General features: G+C 48.7%; 2 protein-coding genes across 2 annotated transcripts; one reads left to right on the forward strand and one right to left on the reverse strand.

Annotated features, from left to right (window-relative positions):
* Positions 1–12,495: 12,495 nt before the first annotated feature.
* Positions 12,496–13,043, reverse strand: P3R3URF (PIK3R3 upstream open reading frame). The gene is made up of 2 exons (XM_090269377.1): positions 12,800–13,043; positions 12,496–12,539 (listed from the first exon to the last, which is right to left on the reverse strand). Exons 1-2 carry the CDS (start codon positions 13,041–13,043, stop codon positions 12,496–12,498), a joined length of 288 nt encoding a protein of 95 aa, XP_090125503.1.
* Positions 13,044–16,308: 3,265 nt separating this feature from the next.
* On the forward strand, positions 16,309–20,493 carry TSPAN1 (tetraspanin 1). The gene is made up of 8 exons (XM_090269376.1): positions 16,309–16,440; positions 16,865–16,929; positions 19,093–19,299; positions 19,509–19,583; positions 19,700–19,798; positions 19,879–20,034; positions 20,138–20,221; positions 20,384–20,493. Exons 2-8 carry the CDS (start codon positions 16,873–16,875, stop codon positions 20,429–20,431), a joined length of 726 nt encoding a protein of 241 aa, XP_090125502.1. The 5' UTR covers positions 16,309–16,440; positions 16,865–16,872; the 3' UTR covers positions 20,432–20,493.
* Positions 20,494–22,822: the final 2,329 nt, after the last annotated feature.

Genomic DNA, 22,822 nt, shown 5'->3' on the forward strand with positions numbered 1-22,822 from the left:
TCATGAACTCACCTCTGAACTCCCAGAACACTTTGCTAGTTATTCTCTTGATTGTGTTTTGCATTATATAATAGCTATTGGTACTCTCCCCCATGGGACAGTAGGCATGTTAAGAAACCCCTGTAACCTAGAGTGCAGCATATAGTAGGTGCTGGTAACCATTAATGACTGATGAACAAACCACATATTATAGGCTAACAAGAGCATAAATCAGAGGAAGAGAACTGGGATGGAGGGGAAAACCACAAATCATTATCCACAAAGAATTGTCAACAAGTCGGACATTTAGCTGTCATCTTAACAGCTCACAAGGCCTGCACTAAGCGTTATCACATTTACTCATCACATCTACTCAATAATACAGGCACTATTATCATCAACATTTTTCAGATGACAAACAGAGACTCAGAGAGAGAAAATTCATTATTACAGCCACTTGTTGGCCTTTGAATACATCCCACATACTCCCACCTCAGAGCCTTTACAATTGCTCTACCCTCTGCTTGAAACATTCTTCCCCTAAGTATAAGCAGGACTTGCTTCCTCCCTTCTTGTAAGTCTCGGTTCAAATATCACCTTACCAAGGAGGTCTCCTTTGTCCACTTATATAACATGGCAAATAACCCCCATGGCGCTCCAGCTCCCTCTTACCTGCTTTATCTCCATAGCACTTACCTGTCATACTACGTATTTTATTGTATATTTTCAATCTCTTCTCACTAGATTGATTATAATTTTCATGGTCATACAGCTGGTCAGGGGCAAATCCCAGATTCTGACTCCAAGGCCAAATGACAACCTTGTTGCCAGGTGAGACAAACTGAATAGGCTTTGTCAACATGGTCCCCAAAGGTGAATACGTTCGATAATGTGAAAGCTTTAGGGAAGCTGACTTCATCTTCATATGAGTACAGTCCTGTTATTAGCTAGCACTCTGCCTCTTAAGAACCAGATAAGACTTGTCAAACCCTTATTTCTAAGATCTCCCCCCAAATTCCCGAAGATTATTAAAAATGCTCAGGATCTAACATGGCCCTAATCACCTCTGTCTTTGAATCCATGCTTCCACTATGTGAATTTAGCTTATGGATTACCTCCCATCTCACATGTGTTTTCCCTGTCCTGCACCCAGCCCTCAACCTTTCCTATAACTACCACATGCATGCCAGAAGAAACCACTTACCAGAGGCTTTGCTACCAAACTTTACTGAAAATTCATGGAACAGAGGAGACTTAACATAACCAAAGAATACCTCCCAAATTTAGTATTACACATTCTTGTTCTTAAAAGCCTTTCTGCTATTATGCCCTGTTATTTTACTTTCCTTCCTCTTCTGCTTCTTTCTCTACCACCCTCTCTTCCTGACTCCCAAATTCTCAAAGGCAAAAACCAAACTAACAAAATACCCATTATCTTCTCCAAACCACTTAGCCCAATCCTGCCCCTAAAGTTAGCCTCTTTAAACTTTCCCTTTTATACAGCCAAGAACTTGACTAAAATACTTGGGTCATTGGATTAGATTCTTCCCATCCTTTGTCTTATTTTCAGGCATGGGGGTTACTCTGGATGGGTCAGATTACCTCTAAAGGCAGTGAGTGCCTCATCCTTGGAATTATGCAAGCAGAGGCTGGACTGATATCTGACTAAAATACATGGAGATTTGTGTATAAAACATGAGTGAAGAAGATCCTTCAACCCTCAGAACCTATGATTCTGTAATAATTCAGGCACATGCTGTTAAATGATATGGGATAGGTCTTATAATTTTGTTGAATTGGAAAGCAAGATACAAAATTGTCTATGCAATATATTAATCTTATAAAAGAAAACCACGTTACGCCCAGAAATTTAAAAAAGAAAATCTATAAATGTTAGAGTGTTTATCTCTTAATGAATGTTTTATATATATATATAATACACATTTTATATATTTTTTACAGTGAACAAATATGAAACATTTTTTTGAAAGTTACCCCTTCTGAGCTAACAAGAATTTAGCCACTGCCTTACCATGTCATTCTGCCTCAACCATTTGAACACCTGAGGAAAAACACTTGGTGAGTGACAGATAAAGGTTAACAACATTTTTTGAGTCTTATAATTTTTCCCCAGTCATCCATAGAAAGATTAGTTTTTCTTGGAACTGCCAGTTCTCCCTTAAAAAGAATCCATCACTTGATCACATGATGCCTCTTTTTTTAAAAAAGTTAAACAAAACCTGGAAACACGGCATAAACTTGTGCTGAACCCTGATATGAAAATGAATAGGCACTGGGCTTTCAGCTGCCAGTGAAGAACAGCCAGTGACAAAGGGATGCTCAGGCTGACGGATGCCAGACACTGAGGTAGAAGTACCCTCAGTTCAGGCCTAAAATGCCTGCAAGAATTCCAGCCTACCACTTTTTGGGTTCTGTGGACACATTCTTCCTAGAGCCCCCTCAAGATGACAAAGTCAACCTCACTGCAGGCAAAGGCTGCTTGCCAATGATTGCTGGCTAGCAAGGCAGAAAACAAGATTATGCTTCTGTGACAAAACAAATCGTACCCCCTCCAGGAAGCTTTCCCTGACGCCTTTCTTGAACCTACCTTCGGGTTGCACTTCTCCCCAAAAGAGCCATGGCCCTGGTGCTTTCCCTGTCCCTCTTAGAGCATATGTTCCCCTTGATGATGTGGCAGCTGGTACTGTGAGAAGTCATCACATAGACCTTTGTTCACACCCTGGCTCTGCCTCTCAATTCCTGAGCCTCAGTTTCCTCAACTGTAAAATGGATACAGTAATCTCAGGAGCACAGAGCACTGCCCCCCACCCCCAACCCTGGGACTTTCTTTGGAAACAATCTGAAAACCCAGTACTCAAGCTGCTATAACATGATTGTGCCCCCACCGCCATCTCCCCACCCAGACCTCCAGCCAACCGCAGCCAGGGAACAGACAGCCAGCAGTGCCTAATGATACCCCTCCCATTTTTTGGACAGAGTAATTGCCAGGTGGGACAACAAGACCCCAATTATTGAGGGTCTGTCCAGGAGTGTGGTCACAGGCGTGTCCAAAACTGAACTCAGCTTCCCCTCAAATGTGTTACTCTTCCCACTCCCTGTCTCAGAGGGTAGCACCACCCTGGGACTCAAGTTGAAAATAAGGATACAGTCCTCACACCTCTTTCTTACTTATGTCTCCTATTCAATCCGTCACCACGTCCTGTCATTTCTACCTGTCAAATCCATCTATTTCTTTCCACCCCAAGGCTGCTGCCGCTGTTCATGCCACCTGTTCTCCCCCTCACAGGTCTCCTTGCCTCCACACAGCCCCACAGGGGGCCTATCTCCTGCTGCAGCTGCCGATCCCCCTTCAGCAGCTCTCAGTAGGAAAACCAGCCTCAGTCACTTAAGAGCCCCCACCTTGCGGCAATCTGTCCTGGCTCCTGCTTCTAACCTCATCTCTGTCCACTCCTTGCCTCACACCTTGTAGTTTCCCCCAAATTCACTGTCCTGTTTCTCATCTGTTTCAACCCTGTCAGTAACATCCTTCTCTTCCTGCCTTTTCTACTGACTAGCTCCTACCCACATTTTAAGACTTAGTTCAGATTTCTACTCTTCCAGAGATTTTTTGTCCCTCCCATTCCTCTGACGCACATCCATACTAGTCTAAGTGATCTTCTCAATGCTGCCACTTACTGAGCCCTGTTCAAGCACCTTTGATGTCTTAACTAATTTAATCCTCACAATAAACCCTGTGCCTAGGTTCTATATTCTTATTTCACAGATAAAGAAATTGAGGCCTGTAGACATTAAAGGCCAAATTCAGCAGCACTGAAACCCAGGTCTATTACTATTATTATTATTATTATTATTATTATTATTATTATTTTAAATTTAAAAAAATTGTGCCCTGGCAGGGTAAGAGTTGGTCAGAGAATCTTCTCAATACTTCAAGGTTGCGGTTCAATCCCCTGTCAGAGCACGTACAGGAATCAACCAATGGCATAAATAAGTGGAACAAAAAATCAATGCTTCTCTCTCTATCCCTCACCCCCTTACTCTCTATATCTAAAAATCAGTAAATATATACATATATATATATACATGTTGTATTGTCCTTTTCTGATTATAAAATACCAAGAAAAAAAGCAAACATCTCTCCTTTTTGTCAATTTAGTAAATATCCTTGGTCCAGCACTCAGTAAGCACTCAATAAATACCATCTCTCCAGGCTGATACATACATGCTGATTTATAGAGTATTTATATATAAACTGTTCGCACCATTCTTGCAGTTCTGTTTCCTGAAGCTGGAGCCCTTGGAAGTACATGGAGCAGCCCCACTCCTTCAGGTCCCCTGCCCCTCCACCCACCCAGACCCTCAGGCCTCTGAGACGTGGAGCTCTACCTTAGGGTCCCTGCCATATGAGGGCAGGAATCAATCGAATATCTTCTTAGTGCCCAAACAATGTCTGCATAGAGAGGCCAGGCACTGCACTCAGCCTCCTTCAGGCTTCCGGAAGCCCCTTCCAGGCCCTGGAATTCCCCTCATTCTCCAGTCCACGCTCCCCAGCCCTAGACCTTCAGATCTCTCTACCAAAACCTCAGGCCTGGTCCTCGAGAACAGGGTCCCACTTGCCCAAGGAGCCCCCCCACTCCCCACACTCCTAGTATGACTTGGTGGCCCCCAAGGTTTTCCCCTTGGGTGGGTTTTGCAGACCATGGCTTCCTGCTCCCCACTGGTGCTGTGGTTAATTACAGCCCAGCCCCTGCGCTGTCCCATGACTCCCAACTACACCCACCTCCACCTCACACCCTGGGCCAGAGCCGCAGGATCTGCTAGCAGGGTAAGGACCCGACCCCCCCACCCCCTGTTCTAGGCCCTGGCGCCCTTGGGTCAGGGCCGGAAGAGGCCCTCCCAGCCCAGTGCTGGCGCAGGGGACATCACGCTTTATGGAAAGAACGCCTGGGAATAAATCCGGAGCTGATTTAAATCCAGAGCTGATTTGCATCCAAAACCAGGGAGGACGTTTCCATCCTGCTCCGGCCAAATGATGAGTTTAGGAGCAATGGGAAAGTAAGAAGGAAGCTGCAGAAGGGAGTAGTCTCCCAGCCTTGACTGGCCCCACCTTGGGCTGGGCCTGGGGCCTGTAGAGGAAGGTAGGGCAGAGGCTTTGTGTGTAGTGGATTAAAGGAAATAGCCTGGGCCAGGTGGTAAGAGTCCAGGAGCCCCCACCTCTACTGCTATAGGAATCTCCCAGCCACAGACTCCTCAGATCTGCCTACCAGCTTGGGCCCTGGTATCCCTGTGGCCTGCACCTCTGTGACTATTACGTGCTTACAGAGCACAGACAGTCCTGACCTCAAGTCCTAGCCCTGGTTATACTATTACCCATCAGACTTCCACTGCAGCCACGTGCGCCAGCCTGGCAGGGCAAGTCATTGACCCCACATAGCAAGTCAGTGCCCTCTCTTGCTCATGCTGTTTCTCAGCTAGCTGTCATTTACTCCTTTGCATCAGCTAAAATGCTGTCCCTTCTTGAAACCCAGTTTAAAACCACCTGCGTATCTTTCATGAAGCCTATAGTGGTCTGTGTGCCGGCCTCTAAGCTCCCAGTGTGCAAAGTCTGAACCTCTCTTTTAGCTCTGACACTTCTCTTGGTGTATCTACCAAGCCTATATTCTTTGTTAGGATGCAAGCTCTCAAAAGCAAGAACCAGGACAGATTCAACTCTGTACCCTCAGTGCCAAGAGGAGTACCTGGTACTTGATGGGGACACCAGTGACTGCTGTGTGCTCTTGGGCAAGTCCTGTTCCCTTTCTGGACTTCAAACTCCTCCTTCACCCTTACTGCGAAGAATCTGTATAAGATGATCCCCAAGGTTGCCCTTAGACCTGACCTGAGCCAATGACTTCCTGGCTCCTGGCTCCTGGCTCCTGGCTCCTATGATGACCCAACCTTGGGCAGGGCAGGGCAGGGGTCAGGGGTACATCTGAAATCCTTCTACCTCCTTTGAGTCAGTTAACTGAGGCAATTGTGCAAGATTCCTGAGGCTTAGGGATCTAAAAGGTGCTGGGCATCTCAAAGCAGTGAGTCTAGTGTCAACACACCATGATACTATCACAGCTGAAAAGTCCCTTACCCCAAACTCCAGAGGCCTGACAACCAGCTCCAACTGAGGGGGGCAGGCTTTTGCCCATCCTAGAAAGTGAAGAAGCCCCCATGTACAGTCCCTTCCCAACACATACACACTATCTCCAGGAGCAGTAGCAGCAACCCCTCAAAACTCCTGAAGACCAGCCCAGAACCACCCCACACTATACTCCAAACTCCTCACACCCAACCCAGCCCAGGCCAGCTCTCCCCAATGTGAGCTGAGAATACCAACAAAAGAAGCCTCCATTTTCCCCTCCCCCACTCCTCCTTCTCCTCCTCCTCCTCCTCCTCAGCACAAGCTCCCAGCCCCTATTGCACATTTCCCAAAATCGAACTCACCTCCTCTCCAGGCTGAACACATGAGCCACTTCTCCCTGAAACTCCCATCCTTAGAATAATGCTAATCTGAAACCACAGCCCTCAGATTAAGACAGACCTGGTTAAGAGTCCACTTCTATTACTTCCTAGCTGAATGAATGTTAAGATGAATGGTCCCTCCCTGAGCCTCAGTACCTTCATCTCTAAAATGGGAGCAATGAGTTATGTACACAGAGTGGTTATTGGGCATCATGTAAGATTTATGAAAACATCTGTCATAGGCACTGACGCACAGAGGGTGGGGAAAGGTGGGTTTACAATTGTGAGTATGCAAAGCAGAGTTAATAAAGCTATTGTAAATAATCATAACCGGCATGTCTTTTTCCATACAAACAGCTATAAACCTACTTTTGCCTCACCCTGTATAGGATATCAAATGTGAGCATTATTTCCTTTCCCTAGTCTTTGTATTTTCCCCTGAAGCTGCCTGGAAGCTGAGAATAGAGCCACTCGAAGTTAGAACTGATATGGACAAAACCAGGACTATAAAGTATTAAAAGCTGCACTTAGGACCCAATTATAGATTTCAAAAGAGAACAAAGGAGGTTTGAGGCTTAGAGAGGGACAGTATTTGCCAAAGGTCACACAGCAGATTTAAGCAGGTAGAAGAGCAGGCAAGCAGAAAGAGAGAGGCAAATGAGGGAGTGGAGAGAGGTGAGGGTTGAGGCATTGAGCTGAATCCAAGGACAAGCAGCTGAGCATTTGCCTCTTTCTGGAGCTTCTCCTTCTGGGTTCCTGAGTTTGCAGGAGTTTCCCAGAAATGCTAGGTAAATATCCCTGTTGTTTCATGAGTAACCAATCCCATAGTCAGACAAGGGACTCCATACAAAGTGCTGCCTCAAAGTTGGTTCCTCTGTAAAGATGCTCCACTTCAGGCACCACCCCAAACAGATACTCTCCACAAGGTTCCCTCCCAGGACCTTGCTGTGGACTCTGACCCCTGCTTCACAGGGTGGGTTTGGTGTAGACCATGTTGTTCAGGGCTCAGCATCCTCTTTGGAAAGCACCTGCTCCTCCCAGCAGCCCCAAGACAAGTGTGGTATATGAACTCTTTTCTGTTTTGCACCTTTTTCTTCCCCAAAAAAGCCAGACATGAGTTGCCTTTTTAAAAAAATATTTTATTTATTTATTTTTAGAAAGAGGAAAGGGAGGGAGTAAAAGAGGAAGAGAAACATCAATGTGTGAGAGAAACAGATCTGTTGCCTCTTGCACGCCCCCAACTAGGAACCTGGACCACAACCCAGGCATGTGTCCTGGCCAAGAATCGAACCAGCAACCTTTAGGTTCGCAGTTTAGCACTCAGTCTACTGAGCCACACCAGCCAGGACATAAGTTGTCATTTTAATGTGATAAGAAGTCTTACTAATGTTTGAAAATGTCTTGAGCTGATGTTAACCCCAATTATGGGAAAACTGGAGGCGTTGAGGCCAGCATATTATGCTACTTGATTTTTTCTTTTGGTTATGCTTTCTTTATTTACATAGTTCCTCTCTATCCCCACCTGCCACCCCACTCGCCTCATACTCAGGAGCCAGGACTGTCCTCATGGAAGAGGTCTGTCTTCTTTCTGGTTAACTACAGATTTGTTACCTCGCCCTATGCTAATGTGTCCTGAGCTCTCTGCCTCCTCCTTAGTGTTCATGTATGAACTCTTTTGCCCATAACCAAGGGGGCATCCTCCGGTTGAGACATCCACCTAAAGATAGAGGCTTCACTAAGTTGACTTCTTAAAACTTCCAGTTCAAAGATACTCTAAACTTGTGATACCAGAATCCCACACTTCTAATATTCTATAACTCAGATTTCACAGTGCTAGAATTCTGTGATTCTCAGATTGCATGACTATGGAGTCTATACATCAAAAAAAAATTTTATTTTTGTGTTTCATGAATTGTCATTGACATAGTGACAATAACCAGTACCCACTTGGCTTGGGTTTTTATGATTAGTACTTTCCAGAGGAAGCAAGTCTTGGCTCTGGGCTCTCTTCCCTGAATTTACTGAGAGCAGAGGAAGGAGCTGGCTGGATAGGTGAAGGTTAGCGCTCCCACCTCCCCTGGAACTCCACCGGTGGGATATGGCGGGGCCGCCCAGTCCTGGGCCCCAGCACTCAGTCCATCCACTTCCCCCTCAAGCCCCTCATTAGGGCTCCAGTATCTGAGGGTAGCAGGAAAAGCAAGCTCCTTTGAGGCCCTTCCACCCAGCTGCCTTTCCTTCCTGGCCTGCCCCATGCTCCAGAGAGTTTACTAAGAGCCTGGTCTGGCCAAAATGGGCAGAGGGAGAGGTAGGATTAAGCACTGGGCAGGGAGCCAGTGGAGGAGATATGGGAGATTCCCTAGGGAGCTATGCAGCTTTCCCTGAAGGAGAGGAAAGAACAGAGGCCGGAAGTGTGGGTGTGGGTGAGGGCACTGGTAAGGGTGGGGTGACCGGTATTGCATTGTGTGGCTGGAGCTGAGCTTCCAGCCATTGACTGATTGGTGGCAAGGAACCTCCAGCCTGGCGCCCTGAGGGCAGTCTGGTTGAGCCTCTACCCTTTCATTCAGATTCCTATGCCTGAGTCAGACTCCCAGGAAAACCCAGAGGGCAGGAGTTAGGGATGGGGAAACTAATCCTCCAGGGTTCCTTCCTGGGAGGGTCCAGTGAGGCCAAGAAAGGAGGCAAGACTTTCCAAAGATCACATCTGAGGTTTGGGGCAGAACAAAGGCTGGAGCTCTGGGCTCCTGCCTCCAGTCCACAACTGTTACCCCCACATCCCAAAGTGTCCCATTTGACATAATGTTCCCCCAATGGTTTGGTCTCACTCAGGGTTAGCGGATGGGCCCGCCTCCAAGGCACCTCCCCAGAGCTGTCGGGACCACCCCCTCCAGCCTTGAGGGCTTGGCTGAAGCTGCCAAACCTGATTTTCCCTTGGCTGCCTAGACTGGCTGGAGCAGCAAACCCTCCTCCAGGCCTGGATCCCTCAGGCCACCGTCCTCCTCCCCCTCGGCCTCTACTCCCACCCTCTGCCCCTCCCACACCTGTGCCATCAGCCCTTCCTCATCCTCCTGTTGCCATCTCCCTGCAGCAGCTCCACTGCACTGGGAGGTATGGTCCATTGCTGTCTCGCTCTGGGCCTCAGTTTTCTTCTTCAATCCTGCTCTTTTTTTTTTTTTTTACCGTGATGAAATATATGTGACAGAGAATATACAATTTTAACCATTTTTAAGTGTCTAGGTCAGTGACATTAAGTACATTCCCATTGTTGTGCACTCATCACCACCATCCATCTTCAAACTGAAACCCAGTCCCCATTAAATAACAACTCTCCCTTCCTCCCTCACCCCAGCCCCTGCCACCGCCATTTTACTTTCTGTCTCTGTGAAGTTGACGACTCTAGTGGTCCTCAGTTTTCTCACCTATAGATCGGCTGTGGGGAGTTCCAAAGAAGAGAGGAATATGAATAGCAGTACACCACCTTGGTCTGGTGCAGTGTTGGTGCAGTGTTGGGAGCACAGCCTGGGGTGTCAGAAGGAAGCCCTGCTTTGTGGAATTCTGGAGGTGTGGTTGTCAGGGTGAAAAGTGCAAGGGAAGGGAGTGTGCGCCTCTGGTTTCAGGTGATCTCTATGGGGGACTGAAAGGGAGCGAGAACATCATCCCAGATTACGTCCCCTTGTTACCAGCGTTCAGAGCCCTCGCCTCAGGGCTGTATGTGATCTGTTTAATGTCTGCCTCCCATAGCGCTGTAACTCCCACCAGGAAGAGCTCCCACTGACTCGCTCACTGTTTTATCTCCAGAACTTGGCACCCTCCCTGGCACATAGCAGGCACTACTGACTGAGACAGAGTTTCAGATTGAAAAGCAGAAGCAGAGGCACTCCAGGGGCTGGAGACCAGCCAGGCCAGCTCACCTAACCCAGGCCCCTGCTCCAAGCTGCCACACAGCCCAAGCCTTCTCGTCTGGCCTGGGAGCCCAGTTTTCTCAGCCTCTGGGGAGCTCTGGCAGGGTGGGAGAGAGTGAGCTGTATCCAGTCATCCTCGGGGTCACCTAGACTGGGGTGGTGGGTGCCCTCTGGCTGCCGTTGCCTCTGGGAACCTGGAGGGGGAGGAGAGGTGGTAGCCTGCAGGGGGAAGGGCAGTGGAGGAGCCGGCATTGCAGAGGGAGTTAAAAATAGCCAGAAGAGATGATGTCATCGGGTTCCCACAGCTCAGCACCCCCTCACTTACACTCATATACACTTAGTCTCACAGACTCAAGGGTGGGCATGCATACACACACACACACACAGAGACACACACACTTATATACTGGGGGAGGTTTCTGGGTCCCAGGGCCGTAGGGGCAGGGAAGTCTGGTGAGTGTGGCTGCATGTATGTGTGTATGTCTCTGTGTCTGGGTTTGCACGAGTTTGATTGCATGTGTCTATATGCTTGGTGCTTGTTTCTGACACATGCATGTTTGTGTCTGCACATGTTCATTTCTAGGCATGTATATGTGTTACATGTGTCATGTGGGGAGTCTATGTGTATTAGTATCTGTGCATATCTGTTTATAGGCATGTCCTTGCATGCACATGTATTTGTTGCATTGTGCATCTATGAGTTTGCTTATATTTGTATATGTCTGCATGTGTTCATGGATTGTGTCATGTGTCTTTATATGTGTGGGCCCCCTTGTGGGCCTTGGGCACTAACCCAGTCACCTTCCAGCTCTAAATGAGGTTCAGCACCTCCCCTTCTCAATACCCTGAAGAACCTTATCCCTGACCCAGCACTGTCTGGACACGATGTGTCAGTGAATTCTCTGTCCCTCCCCTCCTCTCAAGGTCCCATTCTTTGGTAAGCCTTAGAGTCGAGGGACACAGACACAATTCATTTTCTCCCCACAGGCTTCCTGAACCCCAGGGGCCAGGCCAAAGGTCTCAAACCTCAGGGAAGGGAGCCCTGGAAATGGAGCCAGATCTCCAACAGTGAGACACACACTAACCCATGCATAAAGTGACACATTAGAAACAGGGTCCCTCACAATGTTTCCTGTCACTGAGACACAATACCATGGAGACACACCTCACAGAAACCCAGTTACAGCCAATGACACGTGGGTGTACCCGCAGAAAAACAAATGGAAAATCACCAGACCAGAACACTTAGCACCCTCCCTCTTTCTGGACTCAAACTCAGTCTTGCCCCACCTCCAAAGGCCTACCTCAGCTGTTTCCCTGTCCTGGAAAATACAGACCTCAGACAGTGACTTGGGGGCTCAAGGTGGTACACGGTCCTCAGAAGCAACCCTCTCCTCTTTCAGGCTAGCCCCCATCCCCCTCCTGACCTTCATACCCCTTAGCAGAGCTGATGCCTCTCTGGGTACATCCATGCCCTCACAAACACACCTTAACACTCACAGCTGGTCACAGGGGCACATAGGATTGCAAGGGCGCAGTCGGCCACATGTCCACTTGCACTCCTACTACTCTGGTCTCACACACACACCCTCAGACACACACATCAGCAGCTACACCTACACACTGACCATCCCAGGCACACAGAGCCACATTTACCACACTTAAGCACTCATGAAGTTGCACTCAAACAGTGAAATCTCTTTCATCCTATCCTCTCTGATCTGTGCCTCTATCTTCCTCCCCAAGGACCTGGCTCCCTATATGTTCCAAGATGTCTATGGAGACCCTTATCCCTGTGTAGAGGGGAGTGCAAGGCAGGAAGGCCCTTACCTCATAGGGCATATTAAAAGCTGAAGTCAAAGATGGGGAGATAGTGTGTATTGCTGACCTTGTCCTGTCCTTCCACTGTCTAACTGTGATCCCTACTGCTGTCACTGAAGCCTGTTCCTGCCCTCATACCCTGCAGAGTCAGCTAGAAACACCTTAGAGTGAAATAGGCAATTGGAGCCGAAGTGATTGTATTTGGCTGCTATTCACCATCCATGGCCCCTAGAAGATGCAGATCTGGAGTCAGTCAAGCTTCTGGACTAGTTTCTGGGCATTTCTAGAGGATCAGAAAGCTGCCAGGTTGACAGAGGCGTCTGAGAACTGAGGAGAGAAAGGAGAGGAAAGAGTGTGAGGAAGGCAGCAATTCACCCACTTCTCCAAGCCCTCCATTTCCAACCAATACATCCTCCATTAAGTCACTAAGTCTTTAGGATGCCTGCCATCAAGACTTCTCCACACATTTGGGGTGACATTTCACAGAGCATGTGTCCCCTTGAGTGCCTATGCAGCGCTAAGGTGGGGAAAACTTCAGTGACCCTGTTTTTCCAGACCCCAGTCCTGGCTCAAGGCCCCTGGCTAACCTTGCAGTGGAAGGATCCACACACTGGTGGTGACAGTGTTGGTGTTGTTGATACCCCTAGCCATGGCGGCAGGATTGGTGGCTGCAGTGGCGGCAGCTGGACCTTGGAGTTTCTGCCGGTACCTTCTGTGGCTACACTTGAACATCTTGGGAAACCTGGGCCTTGGCCAGCCCATACCTGGCCTGCGAGAGGGGGAACGTAGACCCCGAGGCCTAGGGCCACGGAGAGGCTGAAAAGGCCCCATGGGCACAGAGAGTTCCTGTAGTGTGCCTGAGGGTGCTGCTGGCCAGGGCAGCTGAGGTCTTTGTGACATAGAGTCTGTATATGGGTGGGGCTCTTAATTACAAGTCCTGGTCCCCACCCCTCGCCATAGGTCAGGTTCTCTAACGATTCTCTCCGTGGGTCAGTCCAACCAGAAAACCTCACCTCGGTCCCTTGGGAGAAAGGAACTCTTAGTGGGGGAAAATAACTCCTTTACTTTCTCACTCAACCACATTAACAATATTAACAATTTTTATTGAACATTTACTATGTGCCAAAGATGGTACCAAGTACCTTAAAACATTATCTCATTTACTCCCACAATAACCCTACAAGGAGATTCTATAATTGTTCCTGTCTCATATACAGCCAACCCTTGTTATTGATGGAAGTTTTGTTCTAACAAAGTCACCACTATGAACATTGAATTAGCAAATATTGAGTCCATGCCCCTAGGAGAAATACAGGGTTAGATTCCTACCAGGTCATAACATTTTTGTCAACTTATTGATCAGTCCATCATCTAGTTTTCTGTGTTTTTCTGTTTAAAGACACCTAATTTAAAAATTATTATTGACTCATTAACATTGAACTCACAGCCAATAGCACTATAACCTATACCTGAATGAAGTTCATGTAACGCATGTATTTCCTCTGTAAGTCACATCAAAACCATCTTGTGCTTAGCAACATTAGACAGTAGTTTAGCATTATGTTGGGGGCCATTTTAAACAGCAAAACCACCAACAAAAAGCCCTAAAATATGAAAAACATGACACTAAATAAACCACAAAAAGACTTGTTTACATTATAAAAGCTGAAGTAAGAAGGCAGGGTATTCTCCTGTTCAACCTCAGCTGAGAACATGTGACCTGGCCAACTCAAAATTTTTGCAGTTCTGCACATGTCCGTGGATAACTGCAAAAGTGTCATGAATATTGGTTTCGAGTTACAAACAAATTCTAGTGAGTAGGTAGTCACAAATATGTAATCCATAAATGATGAGGATTGATAGTATAAGGAAATTGAGGTTCAGGTGAAGCCAGGGGTTCAAATCCATCATGGTCAAGGTCCAAAGCCCATACATTTAACTCCTGTTATTCTGCACTTATTCATTCATTTATTCATTCAGTCATTCAAGAAATGTTCATTAACAGCTTCATATGTGCTAGACACTGGGAACATAGATTAATGTGACCTGGTTCCAACTTTCCTGAGGTGAAAGAGAAAGCCATGTGGACAATCAGCGGAGGTGAAGCAACAGCTAGGTCTCCAGGGAGTGTAAGACATTCCAACCCTGGGTTTAACTCCTTTCTTATAGGAGATAGAAACATCAATGGCTCTGCCAGGCTTGCACTGAGTTCTTGTGGAACTTAGGACTTGCCCCTTCTCCCGCTACATCTCAGTCCTCTCTCCTTCCTTTTATCCTTCCCTTTCCCTGTTCCTGCAGGAGCCAGCTGGGAGCGTGAGGGGCCCTCCACACCACACCCTCTTCACCTCCAGCTTCCACACTTGCCATCCTCAGTCTTAGAAACTGTCCTTGCCCACATCAACTTCCAGCCACTACACCTATAAACCACCTGCCCTTGGCCTTCTTCTTACTCAAGTCCCAGACCAAGGCCTCTTTTCCTGCTTTTTCAGGAAGTCAGTCCCTGCTGTCTTTTTAGAAATTCCATCAATGTAGACAGTCTGCTTGGCGATTAAGATGTAGACTCTGGCACCAGAATGACTGGACTAAATCTTGGCTCTGCCACTTATAAGTTGTGAGATCACGGCAAGAACTTAAACTTTCTGTGCCTCTGTTTCCCTGTATTTAAAAAGGAGATAAAAAGAGAATCTATCTCATAGGATTGTTGTGAAGAGGAAAAAAGACTTACAATATATATATAACTGCATTTAAAACATAATCTGGACAAATATTGTATTGTCAGTGTCACCTCTCCTGTCTCCTCAGCTGCCTCCTTCTACTATAAAGACAAAATTAGCCCTGGCTGGTGTGGCTCAGTGAACTGAGCACCAGCCTGCAAACCAAAGGGTCGCTGGTTCAAGTCCCAGTCAGGGCACATGCCTGGGTTGCAGGCCAGGTCCCCAGTTGGGGACAACCACACATTGATGTTTCTCTCCCTTTCTCCCTCTCTTCCTCTCTCTAAAAATAAATAAAAATTAAAAATAACCTTTTTAATCCGCTTTGTCCATGCCATACTCCCTCTGGCTGTGACTTTCCCCACTCTGACCGTCTTACTCTGCAATCACTTACGTCCCAGACTGAGGAGAAAAATCTCTTTGTAAAACCCTATAACAATTCTGTCAGGCAGACTAGGAATCAGAGGCTTAAAATCAAGTCTAAGAAATGCTCCACCCAGGGTCACAGAGCTAATAAACAACAGAACCAGGATTTGAGCACCTGGTCTGAGTGACTCGAAAGGCAGAACTATCCCAGCACCTCGCCATCAGGAATGTTGTAATGGGAAGTGAGATGGCAGCGGGTTAATGAAGGCGGGCATTAGAGCCTTACAAACGGGCAGTGGCGCTTTTGTGGGACCATGCTGCCACCTGCTGGCAGAAAGGGAAGGGGTCTACACAGAGTACTAAGAGAAGACAGGAGTTGGGGGGAGAGAAAAGGGACGGGGGAAAGAGTGAGAAGAGATGAAGGAAGGAGAAAGATGGGGAATTTGAGGTATTGTGAAAGGAGAAGGACTAGAAGCTGTTTGCTACTCAAAGGAGGGAGCAGAAGCCGCCAAACCTGGGTCACTTCCTTGGAAGTGTGTGTGAGACAGAGAGACAGAGAGAAGCTCTAAGTATGTACCTCAGATGTTGCTCTGCTGTTTGTTAGTTGCTAATTGGGAATCAGCCTACACAGAGTTCAGAGGGTGGGGGTGTGTGTGTGTGTGTACTCATGAGCACCAGTAGGTGTTTATGTATGTATCTGTATGGAATATGTAGACGGCAGCTTGGGCAGATGTGTATGCCTGTGAGCACATAGGGTATGTATGAATGTATCTATAGATACAGAGTTAGATGCACCGTGTCATGGGGGGCATTCAGAAGTTTCCTTTCCCTCCTCAGATCAGGAGGGGCGTTGCCCAAGGTTGGTGTTGCCTGAAGGAGGCTGGCTTGCTCCTGTGGCTGTGGGGACAGATCTCCAGGCAGCAGGGGGCAGCAGGGGCAAGAGGAGGCCTATGGGCTGGGGTGGAGCAGGCAGGCAGGCGGGCAGAAGGAAGCCTTTAAAACACCTGCCCCACCTGCAGGTGAGCAGTGTTGTGTGAAAGCCAGCTCCGTTGTCTTCCTGCCCACTCAGTGGCAGTTTCCTGGAGCTGTTTGTCCCCTCTGGAGCCTCAGCAGATTTTTCTTTTGAAGTCACAACCAAGAGTCCTAAACAGGTGGGTGATGGCACAAGGTAAAGATTATCCTATGAAGGAAACTCAATCTGGAAGCAGGTTTGGGGAGTTGGAAGGACCATGGGAAGGGTTGATTTGGGGAGGGGTCCAGGATATATAGATGTCAGGGAAGGGTATGGAGTGACCTATAGTGTGGTAGTTGGACTTGGGATGCCAGTGGATGAACCTGGGGTGTTAGGATCTGAGTATCAGATGCTGCTAGTACGTTTGGGCAGTACAAAGAGATAGGGGTATCAGGATGAGAACTGGGAGAAGTCCTAAGGTGTCAGAGTCCAGATGCAGGGGAAGCTTAGTGATATATGGGTTCAGGATTCTGGAGTCTGGTATGTCAGGGTCCAATGCCAGAGCCAGGGCCATCCTGAGGGTTGCAGGGGGAAGTCCTAACTCATACATGTCTGCCTCCCAGGAGCCACCATGCAGTGCTACAGCTTCGTTAAGACTATGATGATCCTCTTCAATTTTCTCATCTTTGTAAGTATGGGGGTTGTGGTCTTTTTGGAGCTCCCTACAGAAGTGGGTAACAGCCTGGGAAATAAAAGACTGCATTGGGGTCCAGAGTGGGGAAGGGTTTTCCCTAAGTCACCTGGTGTGGAAGGACATTTGGTGGCCTCTATATTATGGGGAGCTGAAAGAAGAGAAGACCCAGAGACTGCAGAGCAAAAGGTCTGCCTCAAGCAGCCCTGTTCATTCAACACATTTATAGTCTAAGACTCAGTGCTGAGTGCTAGGGTGACAGGTGAGCAAGCTCTTTCTCTGCCCTGGAAGATCTCAGGTCCAGCAGGCCAGATAGGCAGACAGTCACAATGTAGTATTTCTGGTCTTAGCTCAGGGCCTATGGGAACCCATAGGAGGGGTTTGAACCCCACTTGGGCAGAGAGGACTTCCTAGAGGAAATAGCCGAGGCTAGAGATTTTCCCTGCATGAGAAGGTTGTAAAGTATGCGGAAAGGCCCAGCAGCAGTGAAATCAAATATTGCAGGAACAGATTGTAGAGGGCATGTTTGAGGAAGCCGAGCAATGAGTTGTAAACACTGGAGATGGTGGTGGTGATGGGGAGAAATATACAAAATAGAAAAGTAGAGGAAGGAGAAAACTCTCAGATGGTGGCTGAGGGGTGGAAGAAGGTGCAAGGGAGGCAGAGGTCTTGGAGATGATGTCCATGTCTCCGGTATGAGCAACCCCGGGGATGTCCCACAGGCAGCTTAGAGTTACAGCTCAGGTGGGAACTGGACATGGATATTTGAAAGTCATGTGCCCATAGGTGGTCGTTGAGGCCATACCATGGGTGAGAACACTCAGGGAGTGTGAACTACGAGAAACCCAGCTTATGAGGAATAAGCGAAGAAATGACCACCAGGAAGCAGATGGAGAAAAAGCAATGGGAGGAAAACAAGGAGAGCAAGATAGAAAGGTCAAGGAGATTATGGCATGAGATGTCTACAGATTTAGCACAGGACGTCACGAGAGACCTTGGAGCCATATTAGAGAGGGTTAGAGTGAGTAAAAGGTGAGGAGGTAGAGACACAAAGTGTAGATGAATTTGGAGAAATCTGACTCCGGTGTGGGCTGTGTCTTGGGCAGAGAAACTAGCCTTTATCCACGTATCTGGAGACGACAACAGGATTCCAGGGATTTGGACAGCAAAGACGCTGGCCAGAGGGGGTTAAAGGCAAATCTGGTTTGGTTTCTTGCCTCTGTCACCCAGGCCTTGCCAGGCTGCGCAAAGCAGGGCAGGCCTCAGACTCCTTGAAATTTGACCCTGCAGGCTGAAAGTCCAGCTTTTTGTCCTTGAGCAAACATGCCTGGAATCCAGCCACAATCTGCCACCTTATTCCTGGTTCTAACCTCAGTTTCTATAGCTGGAAAGTGGGGACTGGGCACCAAGGTGCACCAGGATGATTCATCCACTGAAGCTCTGGGTCAACAAGGCTTTGCTTTGGGAACTGGGCAGTGCCCTCCTCCCCAGTCTGGGCCTCAGGATTCCCTCTGAGGTTTTGGGTTGAGCTAGAGCGCCTCTAAGAGCTCTGGCTCTACTTCCCTCCACTGGTCTCTACATGGAGAGGTCTAGGCTAGATGAAGGAAGGGCAGGCCTGGAATCTAATACTGAAAGGGAGCCAATTGGAGCCTCAGGGTGCCCCTTCTCACCACCTGCCTCTCCAAGGTTGGGAGTAGGTATAAACTTCAGCCCCGCCTTCATTGCCGTGGTTACTGTTGAGCCTGCTCAATGCTACCACCCCCTCGTTTCTCCCTGTCAGAGGACAGAGGTGTTCCAGGCACTAATAGCCTGGGGAGGAAATGGGGTGGGATGGGTGCTCACCTGCTTGTTTTCACTCCGAGCTATGTGGCAGGACCCTGGCATGGATAGAGGAAAGCTACGCCAACCCATGCCCCCAGTGGGTATTTTCAAAACCTCCGATCCCCTTTATATCTACCTAGGTGAGCAGCCTGATGCTGGCTATGGATATCCCAGCGCCCATCCTTCTGGCTCTGCAGGATGTTTTTCCTCCCTATAGGAAAATCTTTTAGACTCCTTAGCCAATAAAAGGGGGTTTCTCACCTCCCACCTTCCTGACTCAACTGTGTGGTAGGGAACTGCTTGCCAGCACTGTTTCAAGGTCTGCCTCTTTGTCCCCAGCTGTGCGGTGTGGCCCTGTTGGCAGTGGGGATCTGGGTGTCAGTCGACGGGCAATCCTTCCTGAAGATTTTCGGGCCGCTGTCGTCCAGTGCCATGCAGTTTGTCAACGTGGGCTACTTCCTCATCGCAGCTGGTGCTGTGCTCTTTGCTCTTGGTTTCCTGGGCTGCTACGGTGCTCACACTGAGAACAAGTGTGCCCTCATGATGGTGTGTCAAACTCAGCTCCAGAGGCCCATAACCAATGCGCAGGGTCCCCTTACCTTTGACACCAAGCCCTGGGAATCCCTACACCCTGTTCTGGACTCCAGGGACCTCTGCAAAGGGGCCCCTGCCTTGTTTTTAGGGGGTTGGGTTAGAGCAAGGAAGTCATGAGGGACTGCCTCTCCCTAAAATTCAGACTCCTGTTCCCCACTCAGTTCTTCTTCATCCTCCTCCTCATCTTCATTGCTGAGGTTGCAGCTGCTGTGGTCGCCTTGGTGTATACCACAATGGTGAGGATCGAGGATGGGGAAAGGGGGTATGATTGGGCAAAGTCCTGGAAGTGGGCTGTGGCCTGTGAAAGGCCACCTTCTCTATCAGGCCCTAAACACTGGCCTGCCCTGTCTAGGCTGAGCACTTCCTGACACTGCTGATAGTGCCTACCATCAAGAAAGACTATGGTTCCCAGAAGGACTTCACCCAAGTGTGGAACAGCACCATGGATGGGGTAAGGTGGGCTGGGGGAGATTTTAGAGTGGGAAGAAAGGAGCGAGGCCCCACTGACCACCCTCTCTTCCTTGTCTCCAGCTCAAGTGCTGTGGCTTCAATAACTACACAGATTTTGAGAACTCTCCCTACTTCCTAGAGAACAATGTCTTTCCCCCATACTGTTGCTTTGATAATGTCAATAACACAGCCATTGAACCTTGCACCATGGAGAAGGCCGAGGTCAAAGCTGTACAGGTATGGGCTGGCATGGAAGGTGGGGCTGCTTGAATAGCCTCGGAGTGCTGAGGAAGAGTGGGAGGCAGGTGCTGAGTCTGGATGCTCTCTTCCCTTCCCCAAGGGTTGCTTCAAGCAGCTTCTCCAAGACATCCGAACCAATGCAGTCACCGTGGGTGGTGTGGCAGCCGGAATTGGGGGCTTGGAGGTAAGGGTTTGAGGTTGGGGCAGGATATCCCCACCGGATCGGAGCTGCTTTACCTAACTCTGAGGCCTATCTGGAGGAGACAGGTAGGGGGCTGGGCGGCAGGGGAATAGTGTAAGGACCATGATAATGCCCCCTTACCTCTCCCTATTCCTTCCCCACCAGCTGGCTGCCATGATCGTGTCCTTATATCTATACTGCAATTTGAAATAAGTCTGCTTCTGCCTCCGCCACTGCTGCTGTAGGAACTGGGAAGAGGTGCCACGGTACTACCAAGAGGGCGTGATCAGCACAGGGACAGGATCTAATGTGTGATTTGGGCCAGAATGGGCCTGACCTCGCTGCTGTGGAGTTGGGGGCCACATAGGGACCACCCCCTACAGGCTGTGCTTGACTTTGCCTTCCATTGATGTGGCTGGGGCCCACCTGTTCTGAGGTAGCCAGTACTCCTGCCCATTCCCCCAGTCTGTCTCTTAAACCCTTGATACCCCTTCAAACCAACAGGAGCTCTTGGTGACTTCAGTACTCCACTGGGGACTAAGGCACCCCATATCCTGGGCGTATGCAAAATTAGCAGCAACCAGGCGGATGTGTAGAAGGCACTTCAGATTTCATAAACCAATTAAAATGTTTCCACTGGGAATCTTATTCTTATGTATCCTTGGGGAGAGGGACCCATCTTGGCTAAACTGGTCTCAGATTTGTGTGGGGCTGGAGACTCAGGCCTCTGGAAAGGTAGAAAAGTGGGGTGGAAGTAGAAGGCTATTTCTCCTCTCCATTTAGATTCCAAACCTGGAAGGGAGTGTAACAGGATGGTCAACAGGGCACGTCAACAGGGCACTGAGGGAGGAGGTGGGGGCTGGGCCTGTCAGCTTCCTATAATGTGGGAGGACTTTGGCCCGAAACTACCCATTCCTGGTGAGGGGCACTGGACCAGAAAGCTATGAAAATAACAAGCTTGTGCCCAAGTGGGGGCAGGGAGGACCAGAAATATTGCCAGGGCAATGGGAGAGGTCACTCCTTAGGCTCTGGGAAGCCCTCTGAAAGCCCCATGAGAGGATCTAAGCTGCCTACCCTTCCTACTCAGGCAAAGCCCCACACCTGTCCCTGCTCTGGCTATTTCAGAAGGAACCTCATTTATTCCTGGTCTTGGCCTGCCTGGCGTTCTACAGATCTGATCTTCATTTCCTCTTAACCACCCCCGCGCTCCAGAAACTGGGCCTACAAAGGCTGTGTGATGAGTTCCAGGCCCACCCTTTCTGCAAAGAGTTTGGACCCAGGTCATGTGACACAGCAACAGATTTACCAAAAAGCCAGAGTGTCCCACACAGATCTGATTGTTGCTGAACCAGGAGCGATAGCACTGAAGCAGTGATGGCTAGAGAACATGGTGTCTGCTGCTAGGCAAAAAGCCCCATGTGGCAAACAAGTCCTCCCCCTTGCTTGTCTTTGACCCCTGAATCTCTCTTTCCAGGCTTTTCTAAGGCAGCCAGGAACTATCACCCTTGCTAAGCCCAAAAAGGAACAGTGACCTGCCCAGAGCCATACAGTGCTTAAAAGCTGGTTGAGGCAAAAATTGGGAGCGTACAGAGGGGCGGGCAGGAAGAGCAATGAGACACTCTTCTGCAGTTTTTATTTTTTCTTTCTTATTTTTTTAATTTTATTTATTTACTTTTAGAGAGAGGGGATGGCAGGGAGAAAGAGAGGGAGAGAAAAACAATGATCAGTTGCCTCTTCCATGCACCCAATTGGGGACCTGGCCTGCAACCCAGGCATGTGCCCTGTCCGGGAATCGAACACCTTTCGGTTCACAGGCAAGCACTCAACCCACTGAACCACACCAGCCAGGGCTCTTCTGCACTTTTCTATGAGTTGCACACACAAACCCTCCTCAGGTGCCCATATAAATGTAATTTGTTTGCCCAGGGCAGGGCTCCACCTCATTGTGAGCTAATTGCTCCTCAATCTGGTTGTTATGGCACCTCAAGCACTATCTCCAGTTCCAGCAAACACTGAAGGCAGCAGGTGGCAAGAAATGTTCAAGCCACACCACCCGTGCCATCTCGAGCTGAGCTCCAGGCACCGGTGGGGGAGGCAGGGGCAGAGAGCTGGTGAAAGGGCAGGAGTTCCTCAGTTCCTGCCTTCCTGGCCCAGGCTCTATAGGAGCTCATGAGGCTCGCCTCACAGGGATTCTGCAGAGGACCTTTCTCAAAGGGGTGTCCTATACCCACTCTCCTGATCCCAAGTCCTTCACAGATCCCTTACATGCCACACTGTACCTGCTCTGGGCTCTTAGCCACTCCCTGTGGACAATCCCATTCATTTTCTGGTGCCTCTATAACTTAGATCTTCCTAATTTCTCTGGATCACTGGCTGGGTGAGAATCTGATGAAAGCAATGCCTCTTCTCCAGAAAAAAATGCACAGCTCTGAAATCTGCCTATCATACCCTAAGGGCCACAGATATCCTTATTCCTATGTCTCCACCTGTAGCCCAGTCCTAGCCTCCTGAATGATGCCAACCTGGTTCTGTCTCACCCACTTCCTTCCCACCCACACCGGACTATACACACCTGCGCTCCCACTACCTTCCTACCCCCAAGTA

Source organism: Furipterus horrens, unplaced genomic scaffold (genome assembly GCF_987537825.1).
Source record: "Furipterus horrens unplaced genomic scaffold, mFurHor1.1.pri manual_scaffold_3, whole genome shotgun sequence".
Taxonomy (NCBI): Eukaryota; Metazoa; Chordata; class Mammalia; order Chiroptera; family Furipteridae; genus Furipterus; species Furipterus horrens.